This window comes from Carya illinoinensis, chromosome 6 (assembly GCF_018687715.1).
Source record: "Carya illinoinensis cultivar Pawnee chromosome 6, C.illinoinensisPawnee_v1, whole genome shotgun sequence".
Lineage (NCBI taxonomy): Eukaryota > Viridiplantae > Streptophyta > Magnoliopsida > Fagales > Juglandaceae > Carya > Carya illinoinensis.
Genome location: NC_056757.1, coordinates 28,853,236 through 28,865,789, shown reverse-complemented (window position 1 = coordinate 28,865,789; position 12,554 = coordinate 28,853,236). Strand labels below are relative to the sequence as shown.

At 38.2% G+C, this 12,554-nt stretch overlaps 1 protein-coding gene across 1 annotated transcript; it reads right to left on the bottom strand.

The window, feature by feature from the left end:
• Positions 1-265: 265 nt before the first annotated feature.
• Positions 266-7,720, bottom strand: LOC122313455 (cytochrome P450 CYP749A22-like). Its single transcript, XM_043128484.1, has 6 exons — positions 7,315-7,720; positions 7,009-7,232; positions 6,607-6,839; positions 6,414-6,489; positions 835-1,137; positions 266-717 (listed from the first exon to the last, which is right to left on the bottom strand). The coding sequence occupies exons 1-6, from the start codon at positions 7,580-7,582 to the stop codon at positions 286-288; spliced, it is 1,536 nt and encodes a 511-aa protein (XP_042984418.1). The 5' UTR covers positions 7,583-7,720; the 3' UTR covers positions 266-285.
• Between the last annotated feature and the right edge of the window lie 4,834 nt (positions 7,721-12,554).

Here is a 12,554-nt window from a genome sequence, read left to right as displayed (position 1 = left end):
TCATGACCATCAGCAGTTCGGAGTCAACATTCCAAGTTGCTGATCAGCAAGCACTTGTATGTGAATTAAAGGACGTTGGATTTATCTTGCCAGTTTCTCTCAACAATACATGCTCGTTTTTTAATCCAAGGTCTTCTGTTTGCCCTCTGCGCAGTACTCAATTTTCACCAAATACTCTTCCAAACTATCATATTATAATACAGAGGAGAAAAACAGGTACCACATTCCAAGGCGTTGATGTCTGGTGTTCTGTCCATTTGTTTTGTCCCTGCCAGTTTCTGGTCTTCACAAGGAGTGCAGCATTACCTGAACTCCATGTTGTGGGCGAAGGGTAAGATGCTGAACAGGTGAGTGGACATAGGCTGGCGAGAGGGTGAAGGCATAGCTTTGAAGAATCATCGAAAGAGCAATCTTTGCTTCTGTGGTGGCAAAGTTAAAGCCAACACAATTTCGAGATCCCATGTTGAAGGGAATATAAGCGGCAGTATTGTTGTTAGTGGCTTTGGCAACTCCTTGTGTGAACCTCTCTGGTTTGAAGAGATACACGTCTTCTCCCCATATTTGAGGGCTATGGTGAACTGCTAAAGTTGGGATGAACAAGTTCAGATCAGCTGGAAGTGTGAGATTTAATCCCAATCTAACTTTACTTTCAACTTTTCTTGTGATTGTAACAACAAGAGGATATAATCGTAGAGACTCGTGGATGATCATGCTCATCTGCATTGGACAAAATACAACAAAAGAAAATAAGAGTTTGGGATATCTAGCCGAAATGGATATGTGTTCTGCAATTTACCCTAGAAACCTATTCGAGTTTATATCATGACTTCTTACGGTCTTGAGTTTCGTGATGCCATCTGGGTTTGGATTTTGGTGGCCAAATATTTCGAGCACCTCCTTTCTTGCTTCTTCCTGCCATTCTGTGTGGATTGCTAGAAGAAAGACAGTCCACGCAAGCAACCCGTTTGTGGTTTCTTGTCCAGCAAGGTAAAATGTCTTGCACTCATCCACCAGATCTTCTACTGAAATTCTTTTGTTAGCATCGGCATCGTGATGAGCCTGTACAAGCAATCCAAGAAAATCATCCCCAAAGCTGACTATCTTCTCGGTCATTACCTTCTCTTCTCTTTCTTTGACCATCTCTGTAAGGAATCAAAGAGAAGAAAAGAAGAAGCTGGAAAAAACAGAGAGCAGGTGCACGAAGGATGAGGGAAGATGCTTTCTCAATATTCTATGTAATGAGCACTGTACAATCTGTCCTACATATACACGTTTCTGTAACAAACTAACCATTTCTATACTAAAAATAGCAGCTGACTAAGCAAAAGAATAATAAGTATTTACAAAGAATCAAAATAATGGAAATAAGCAAAACTAGAAAAGAATACATTTATCCCTTTTCAGGTTCTAAGCTTAAACGACTTGTAGGTTCTTTTGAAGAGGAACGACCTGCAGTTTGAGCATCTATGGTGTGTAATAGCCCCCCACAAGATGGAGAATAGAGGTTCACTATTCCCATCTTGGACAAATGCAACTGAAGAACAAAGGAAGGTAAAGCTTTTGTAAATATATCAGCAAGTTGACATTTTGTGGCAATGTGAGTTGTGATGATGCTGCCCTCTTGGATTTTGTCTCTGATTAAGTGACAATCTAACTCAATATGCTTTTTACGTTCGTGGAAGACCGGATTGGCAGCAATGTGGAGGGCTGCTTGGTTGTCACAGTAAAGCAATGCAGCCTGAGGATGAGGAACCCGAAGATCAAGAAGTAAATATCGAAGCCAAGTAAGCTCAGAACATGTGGAAGCCATGGAGCGATACTCAGCTTCAGCTGAAGAACGAGATACCACAGATTGTTTCTTGGACTTCCAAGAAATAAGTGAGTCCCCTAGAAGAATGCAATACCCAGTCACGGAACGACGTGTGTCAGGACACGAGGCCCAATCAGAATCACAGTAGGCCTTGAGTTGAAGTTGAGAGGAAGATGATAGCAAGATGCCCTGTCCAGGTGCTGCTTTGATGTACCGAAGTATTTTATGAGCTGCAGCCAATTGTGAAGTGGTGGGATGATCCATAAATTGACTAAGACGCTGGACAACATAACATATATTAGGCCTAGTGATGGTTAGATATAGCAAACGGCCAATGAGTCTTCTATAAGAGCTCGGGTCTGAGAGTGGAGCACCAGATGATTTGCTAAGTTTAAAATTCTGCTCAAGTGGCAGCTTGAGAGGTTTGCTACCAAGAGTCCCTGAGTCGGCCAAGATATCCAAAGTATATTTTCTTTGGCATAAGTGAATGCCTTTGGAAGACTTTGCAACTTCCAAACCAAGAAAATAGCGCAAACAACCAAGATCTTTGATCTTAAACTGAGTGTTCAGAAAAGATTTGAGTGATGCAATGGAAGAGGAACAATTACCAGCCACAATAATATCATCTACATAAACTAGTAAGGCAGTGAAAGATGAACCATCTAGTTTAGTAAACAAGCTGTAATCAGATTTAGATTGCTCAAATCCAAAGGCAAGAAGAGAGGAAGAGAATTTAGAATACTATTGTCAAGAAGCTTGTTTAAGACCATAGATACTCTTGAGAAGCTTGCAAACTTGAGTGGGTCCTCCTTTGTCATAACCAGGAGGTTTGCGCATATATATTTCCTCATCCAAATCGCCATGGAGGAAGGCGTTGTTAACATCAAATTGGAGAAGTGTCCAGCCTTGTACTGCTGCTACAGATAATAAAACTCTGACAGTAACAAGCTTTGCGACTGGAGAAAAGGTCTCCATATAATCTATCCCTTCTTGTTGTGTGAATCCCTTGGCAACAAGCCTTGCCTTCAACCTTTCTACAGATCCATCAGCATGAAATTTTGTTTTGTAAATGTATTTACAGTCAATTGCCTCTTTTCCAGGAGGTAAGTCAGTGATTATCCAGTTCTGGTTCTGTTCTAAGGCTGATAGTTAAGAGTTCATGGCTTGACACCAACCAGGGTGTTTGACAGCTTGTTTGTAAGTTGTTGGGTCAGAAACAATGGAAATGGAGTTTGAAAAAGCAGTAAAAGATGGAGAAAAATTCTGGTATGTCAGAAAATTAGCTAGAGAGCAGGGATTACCAGCAGAGGATGATGGAGACTTGGATAACAATTGAGAAGGAGCTGAAAGTGAAGTCTGGTGGCAGTGAAATTCCTGCAAGTATTATGGAGCTGTCCTTACTCTATTTGACTTGCGAAGAGGAAGAGAAGGTGGGGTATCATGGGTGGAAATGGAAGGGTCATCATGAGGAGAAGAGGGGAGGGGATGGTGGGATGTAGGAATATGTTGGTGTGATGAATGTGGTGCTGAAATGGAAGGTGGAGTGGCTGGATGATGGGGAAAGGCAGTGGTAGGAAAATCAAGAGAGTTGGGCAAGGGTTTTGTAAAGACAAGGGAAGGATTTTGAGAGGGATTGGATGAGGGATGAGACAAGGATTGAAAGGGGAAGATGGACTCATGAAAGAGTACATCTCGAGAGATAAAGGTGGTTTTGGACTTAAGGTCAAGTAATTTATAACCTTTGGTGCCAAAAGGATATCCAAGAAAAATGCACATGCGACCTCGGGGATCAAATTTTTTTCTACCTTGGGAAAGGGTGGCAGCAAAACAAAGACTTCCAAACACTTTTAAATGAGCATAAGTGGGTGGGGTCCTGAATAAAATTTCAAATGGTGTCTTATTTTGAAGTAAAGGACTAGGAGTCCGATTTATGAGATATGTGGCTGTTAAGACACAATCATTCCAATATTCAAGAGGGAGACTAGCTTGAAATTTTAAAGCACGAGTCACATTAAGCAAGTGTTGGTGTTTTCTCTCCACAACTCCATTTTGTTGTGGAGTGGCCACACAACTAGTTTGATGAATGATGCCTTTGGTGTGAAAGAAAGATGGCATTTGGAATTCTCCACCATTATCACTTCTTAAAATTTGGATTTTAAGGTTAAATTGAGTTTCAACCATATTGGCAAAAGACTCAATGTTATTTCTGGTTTCTGCTTTATTATGGAGAAGATATAGCCATGTACTTCTAGAAAAGTCATCAACTAATATGAGAAAATACTTTGAACCATCATAGGCAGGGACTGAACAAGGTCCCCAGAGATCACAGTGCACAATTTCAAAGGGTCTTGATGTTTTATGTTTGCTATGAGGGAAAGGAAGTCTATGAAATTTGGCCAATGGACAGATGTAACAAGGCTTTGTATTAGAAGTATAAATGCTTTGTTTTACAATGGGATCTGAAATTAGATTTAAAACAGGAAAGGAAAGGTGACCTAGGCGACAATGCCATAGGTCAGTAACATTTTCAGCATGTAAAACAGAAGCTGTAGCCGAGTTCTTGACAGGTGAAAAATTTGAAAGTGTGGTGACCAATGTAGAGGGAGGGACGGCAGTGTTAAGAAGGTGATATAGGCCATTCTTCACTTCACCCTTCCCAATCGTTGTCCAAGATAAAAGGTCCTGAATTAGACAAAAGTCAGAGAAAAACACTAGACAGCAAGTGAGATTGGCAGCCAACTTTTTAGCTGAAATTAAGTTAAAATTAAAATATGGAACACATAAGACTTCAGTGAGACAAATGGAGGGTGTTAAGTGGACTGTGCTAGTGTGTGTGATAGGGACATTGGTGCCATTTGGTAATTTAACAGAGTGAGATACATGGGCAGTAATGGTAGTGAAAAAGGTGGTGCAACAGACCATATGGTCAGTTGCACCAGTATCAATTATCCAAGAAATATTTGCAGAAAACAAGGAATTATGTGTGGATGTGGATAAACAAAGAGGGATACCAGATATGTGAGCAGTCGAAGTGGAGGGAATGTTGGATTGGATCTGGTTAGCAGAGGGCTGAACAGTGTTGGAGGACTCCCTTGGTTGGAGTAAAGCCATTAACTGCTGATACTGAGACTTAGTAAGGCCAATCCGATCATTACTGGTGTCCTCGAGGTCAGGAGCAAGTTGAGCAGCAAGAGCATTAGATCCTTGAGATTTATTAAAAAGCTTGTGTCCAGGGGGATAGCCATGGAGCTTGTAACATTTCTCCATGGTGTGTCTAGCCATATGACAATGAGAACAGATGGGTGCTTCAGCATTACCAGCCTTGAAACAGTTTTCAAGGGAGTGTCCTGTGATTTTGCAATGAGAGCAGTATGCTCTTTCTTTCTTGAATTTGGGTTGGGGTGAAATTTTGGTAGAATAATGAAATGGTTTTCGAATGGCAAAAGCCATTGAGTCAGACGGGTTAGAGTCGGGAAGTAACTGGTGGTGGCGTTCTTGCTGTTGGATGAGGGAAAAAACTTTTGTGATGGGTGGGAGAGGATCTGAACGCATTATTTGGTCTCGGATAGAGGAATAGGTGGGGTTTAAACCCATCAAAAATTGAAACACACAATCACGTTGGAAACGATCGGAGAGTGTTTTCATTGAGCCACAAGCACAAACAGGTATAGGATCATAAATGAGCAATTCATCCCAAAGAGTTTTAAGGTTGCCGTAATACACACTTACAGTGTCAGAATCTTGAAGGAGGCCAGCAAGTGCCTTTTTGAGCTGATAAATGCGGGGTGCATTCTGATGGGAGAACCGATCGTGTAGATCCAGCCAAATGGCGTGGGCATCGTCGATGAAGGCAACGCTAGACCGAATGGAGGAGCTGATGGAGTTGTGAAGCCATGAGACAACAGTATCGTTGCAGCGTTCCTAGAGGTCAAAGAGGGGGTCGTCTGGGTCGGTGGGTTGAGGGATTGAGCCGGTGATGAAGCCTAACTTATTTTGGGCATGAAAGGCTCGTCTCATTGCGCGGGACCAAGTAGCATAGTTCTCGCTTGTGAGCAGGTCAGTGACCAAAATATTTGCAGGGTTGTCGCCAGTATCTAGGCGAAAGGGGTTGCTGGGGTCAGCGAGGTTTGAGTATTTGGCCATGTATGTGGCACGGGGGGTGTTTGAGGGTATGTCTGAATGAGCAGAGGAATGGTTGGGACTGTTTGATGAGCTATCGGATCCTTCAAGAACCTCCATGATTGTTGCTCTCAAGGCTCTGATGCCATGTAAGGAATCAAAGAGAAGAAAAGAAGAAGCTGGAAAAAACAGAGAGCAGGTGCACGAAGGATGAGGGAAGATGCTTTCTCAATATTCTGTGTAATGAGCACTGTACAATCTGTCCTACATATACACGTTTCTGTAACAAACTAACCGTTTCTATACTAAAAATAGCAGCTGACTAAGCAAAAGAATAATAAGTATTTACAAAGAATCAAAATAATGGAAATAAGCAAAACTGGAAAAGAATACAATTTATCCCTTTTCAGGTTTTAAGCTTAAACGACTTGTAGGTTCTTTTGAAGAGGAACGACCTGCAGTTTGAGCATCTATGGTGTGTAATAATCTCTAATATAGAGTTGCGTAAATCCTTTTCAAGCTTTTCTGATTCGATTTCATCATCGATTTTATAAACTTTACTGCAAAATGGACGAATGATTAATGGAAATGAGTACTAGAGAAGCAAATCATGCACAAAGAATCTTTAAAAATGGGAGGAGCTCTGTGCTCCCCTGTTATAGAGTTAATGGACTTACCTGATGCCAGGAAACCTGAGTTTATAAGCATTCCTGGACGATATGAAGGTCATTCTGGCCAAAATCTGAAAGACTTTCATCCCATCTAAGTAACTGCTACCAAAAGCTGTCCTGGAAATTACTTCTGATGTCTTTTGACTGAATTCTTGAAAAACATCAATCTCTTTGCCTTCATGACTTTTCCACCTTTCAAGCATCACCTCGACACTGCTGATCATTACTGGAATCATACTCTGGAAAAATAAAACCCATCTTAAAATTCACAAATTAGGAGATTTTGTCTCGTCTGTTATTATAGTTGGGATCCGTACATACTGATTAATGATATGAACTAATCTATAGCCATGCTTTTGGTATGGAACTTTTTCTGAAAAATGCAAACTTTTTACACTAAGAGCTTACTTTGAGCCTGTCGGCATGGAAGGCATAATTGGCCAGTTTCCGCATCTTTGCCCACCTTTCACCTTGAGAAGTGCCAAGCCCATCTCCTAAGAGCTTCTTCATATAGCCTTCAGTCTTCCCCTTCTGATAGGCTCCGTCTCTGTTGTTCAGTATCTCTTTGATAAGCTCCGGTTCTGTTATGACCAATTGAGCTTTACAGCCATACCATTGAAGATAATTCTTCCCTGCACCAGAGAAAAAATAAACAATAAAATAAGAAATAAATGATCAAACTTAGATTCAGAAAAACATGGTTGCACTTGTTACCGTAAATGTTGATCCATGATTGAATATGAGGCTGAACTCTGGAAAATATATCATGGGATAAATTGATCATGGGCCTGTTCATGGCCTCCTTTTTTATGCTGAGAATTTCCTTGGTGCTTCCATGGATGAATCTGTTGGGAGGACCTCTGATTCCCTGTAAACCCATCTGGGTCTGTATGCGATTTGAAATCCACCACAGTTTGTGAAGACCATTGAAGAGAGCTATGAGGAGGTACAGGCACAGGGAGCTTGAAAGAAAGATTACCATGGCTGCAACTGCACCCTTACTGTTCTTTAGTAACTTGAGAATGTTTTTCCTGGATGATTCAATTTCTCACTTTTCTTGCTTTCCTTCAACTTTGGGATGAATTGTTTGTACAGAACTCAAGATCCATTTAGGGTCATAATCGCCAAAAAAAATTCAATTTTCTATAAGTACTAATCTTTAATTATTTCAATTTTGGACAAATGATGTTTTAATTAGAATATTATTATGAAATTATAGAAAAGAGAGAGTCATAACGTATTATAAAACTTTTAAAAGGAGAGAGAAAGAGATGGAGCTCAGAAAGGTTATGAAACTTATGAATTTCTTAAAAAATTTAACGATATATATAGGCGTACAAAGGGAACTATGCTAGCTTACTATGCTGTACTATGCTAGCACTATGCACTATGCATATGTCGGCCAACTCACTATGCTAGTACTATGCTAGCACTATGCACTATGCATATGTCGACCAACTCACTATGCTAGCACTATGCATTTGACGACTAGATAAATGTGGTCATACAATTCAAGATAGTTTATAACACTTCCCCTTTGGATGACCATATTTAAAGAATATGCCTCGTTAAAACCTTGCCAAGGAAAAACCCTGTGGGAAAAAACCAATGACGAAGGAAAAAGAGTACAGTATTCATGTGTATCGCCGAGTGCTTTAGGATTGCCTCATTAAAACCTTGCAAAGGAAAACCCAGTGGGATAAAACCTTAGCGAAGGAAAAAGAGTACAATCAGCACAAGTCTTCAAGACATTACTTCCCCTGAAAAGTGCATGATAACAGGTTTTCAAACCTCCGCATTCCAATGTTCTGCATAATCTTCTTAAATGTTGCAGTTGGTAGTGCATGATAACAGGTCTTCAAACCTCCGCATTCCAATGTTCTGCATAATCTTCTTAAATGTTGCAGTTGGTAATGCTTTAGTGAATAAATCTGCCAGATTTTTACTTGACCGTACCTTCTTGATATCAATTTCAACTTTCTTCTCATGAATTGTAATGATCTTCTTGTGTGTATCTAAAAGATAACTCGCATCTGTACATCCAACTAACTGTGGACTTGATTCATGTTGATAAAATAATCACAACTGGATCTTTCTGCTCATCATAACTCTTCTGGAGTTGTACTCTTCTGGAGTTCTTGTAAATAACACAGTTAGTGGAGAATTCATCAACATTAAACCGCTAACCTCATTTTTTAATAAAAACGGTGGCCAGCCTTTTAAGATCAGACAAGCACCGCGGATTTTCAACTCCTCTGTAGGTGTCAGGCGTGCTGTCAGGCACCGCAGCTGTCAGGCGCCGCAGAGCTATGAAGCTATATTTCGTCTCTTTTCTCTTGCTTCACGAGAGATGCTGTATCATAATTTTCTCTATAAAAGAGATATTCAGCTCATCTTCATTCGCATCTCATCTTCTTCAATTTTCTGTAATCATACTGCATTTTTACTCTGCAATCTCTTTCTGCATTCTTATCCTACAATGACTCAGCGATCTTCTCATGGCCAATATATGAGGTACTCTGCACCTCGTTCATCAGCTGTACCTGCTTCTACCACAGGTGCTATTATGCAATATAATGATCTGACTCATAGGTCAGATAATGAAGCTATTTATGAGCTTGTGAGTCTCGGTACCCGATACTCATCATCCATTGTCGCATTTTCTCAGCGACTACAATCCAGAATTTGTGGAGTTGACAATCTCCACGAGAATATTGCTATACTTCAGAGACTTCTTCTGGAGTCCAACATGAAGATAGAATCAATAAAGTAAGAGAATAGGAATTTAAAATCCTTGCTTAAATCTTCTTTTCGATTGCCCACCCCTTTAGATAGGGATGCCATGCAGATTCTTGAAGAACAAGAGCGTTTAAAGAATGAGGCAAAGTGCCTCAAATTTCTGTAATTCTTGCTTCAAGATAATAAAATAATATTTCACAAATATTCATATTTGTGTTTCTATCTTTTGGTAGATATTTTGTGTGCTCCCTTTTATTTCTTCTTTAATAATGCACACTTCATATCAAACCCATAATATGAATCTGAAATACTAATTGTATTAAAAGATGGTATTTCATGACTAATAACATCATCCATCTTCCCCTTGAAGCCGCAAGGGTTTCAGATTTATATTTCAAATATGTGCAGTTTTTATGAGCTCTTCTGAAGCCTCAATGACATTTAAATCATATATATAAACTACAATAATAGCTTGTTTTCATTTACGTTTGGATTGCTTTAGATCATATAAGGATCTTTGAAACTTGATAGAATACATATTTCCAGATGTATTCATATTAGAAGCTTTAAACATTTTCTATCCTTCAGGGATTTTCATATATATATCATGATCTAATGATCCATATAAATATGCAGTTAATCATGCATATCTAAACTCTCGGTAACTTTCAAGCTAATAAAAATCTCAATATGATTTCAACCACTTTAAAATCATATCAATATTGTTTCTTCGAGAAACTAACTTGTGATTTCTATATCACATTTTCATATTAAAAGCTTCAGACCTTTTATATCATGTATATAAATATCCACTGATATTTAACAAAAATCACCTCTTTAGGTGTTTGGACTTCAAGTCCATATTTATCACATTTTACTTAGTGATATCAATTCTGCAAGAATTGAGAAACTGACTCGTGATTTATATATCACATTTTTATTTCCTTTCCATAAATACCCATTGACATTCAACAAGCATCACCTCTTTAGGTGTTTGGACTATAAGTCCCGATGCATCATATTTTACTAGTGAATCAATTCTGCAGGAATTGTTTCTTTCAAATTTGACCAATATTTTACGTCGTATTCTTCGACGATTCTTGATTCACTTTCATCATTACTTCTGGTAATGTCAATTGCCATCTCATATGGAAATACATTGTCGACAATAATTTTATTTCTATCCATAATTTCTCCATTATTCATGAAATGTAACGAGATCTCGTTATTTTCAGGTACCTATCCCTCTTCAAGGGAAGACATTTTCATGAAAAACCTCTTCAGGAGGTACTCTTCAAGAGTTTATATAGGAGAATTTTATATAGAGAATTTGGATGGACTTTATTGCTTGTTTTGTGGGTATGGCCTCTTCAAGAGCACCAAATTATTTGTGCCTTTCTCTTTTGAGATACTCTATCTTTTGAATCGATAAGTCTCACATGCCTTTATACATGTCTTTAGACTGCTAAATTTCTTAATTGTCCTACAGGGACTTCAATCCTCGCTGGGATTTTAGCAGCTAGAATATGAGACATTTTTATCTTATTGTATCCAAAATTTAATTATCATCTGAACTTCTGGTTCACATATGATAATCAAGATAACGTCTAATAATTTCATCTTATTTGCTTCAAGCAAATTTTTCTTTTCATTTCTGGTGGTAAAACTTTATAGTAGAAGAATCTTCTGGTTCTTTTATGGACATCCATATGAAAATCATTCGACTTATCGTAATTGATTTTGGATGATCAAGATAACCATGAAAAGATACAAATATTTTGAATCATATCACCTTTTGATGCATCATAATATTTGATTCAATAATTTGTATAATATCATCTCAAAGAGAAAGCTTACAGCTTTTCCAATATGAGCTTCTGGTCCAAAAAGATATTCATTATCACGTTCAATCTCTTAGTTTCTTTGAATGAAACACATCATTCTTTTCACTTCAGGGAATAGAATGATATCAATTCATTATCATTCAATTCAGGGAATGATATAGATCTAGTAAGACGTGAATAATGATTCTTATTAAAAGCTCATTATTTTGCTCAGTCATTGATACAAATTTAGAATATATTGTGAACGTTTGCATTTCATATTGCTACTTCAGGAGCACATTCGAGACGTTCATTCAAATATATATTCTTTCCACAATTTCAATTATGCAACTTCATGTGCATAAATCATAATGAGTTTTTGGTACAAGTATCACTCATATGAGATACTCAATAAAATTATTGATTTAGGGCGATCCTTCAGGGATGCTCCATTTCCATTCTCAGATAAATCATATCATCAATAATTTATAACAAGTATAAAAGAATAAATAAAACTTTCATTACTACAAAACATTGCAGAATATAAAAATATTTTATAATAAGATAAAGGAAATACATTAATTAAAAAGGAACACTTTCATGATCAACTCTACCACTAGAATCCTCAAAGAAATCAGAAACATCAAGACTTGTAATATCTTCTCCATCTATAGAATCTAAAGCATATGATGGTTTAGTAAAATTTGTTTCAAATTTCTTTGTTTTTTCTTTTATAGAAGATTGATATAAGTCAACCAACTGCTTATCTGTACGACAGATACGAGCCTAATGTCCAGTCATACCACATCTATGGCATCCATCTTCATCTTTCTTTAAAAATTTGTTTTGGGGACCTTTGCCCTTCTCTGAGTTGAACCACTTCTGGTGGTACGGTGTATATCTATTATTATCCCTTTTAGTGTGGTCACTTCTAGGACCTCCACTTCCATAGTTTTTCCTACCACGTCCACGTTCTCGTTTTCTTTGAAAAGATGCACCATTCACTTCTGAGAATGATGTAAATCTATTACCATTCACTTCAGGGAATGATATAGAACCAGTAGGACGTGACTGGTGATTTCTTAACAAAAGCTCATTATTTTGCTCAGCTAATAGAAGACAAGATATAAGTTCAGAATATTTTTTGAACTTTCGCTCTCGATACTGCTGCTGCAGGAGTATATTCGAGGCATGAAAAGTAGTATATGTCTTCTCTAACAAGTCATCATCAGTGACTTTTTCACCACATAATTTCAATAGCGAGCTAATTTAAAAGAGTGCAGAGTTATACTCACTAACACTCTTGAAATCTTGCAACCTCAGGTGCATCCAATCATGACGAGCTTTTGGGAGGATTACAGTTTTCTGGTGTTCATATCTCTCCCTTAAATC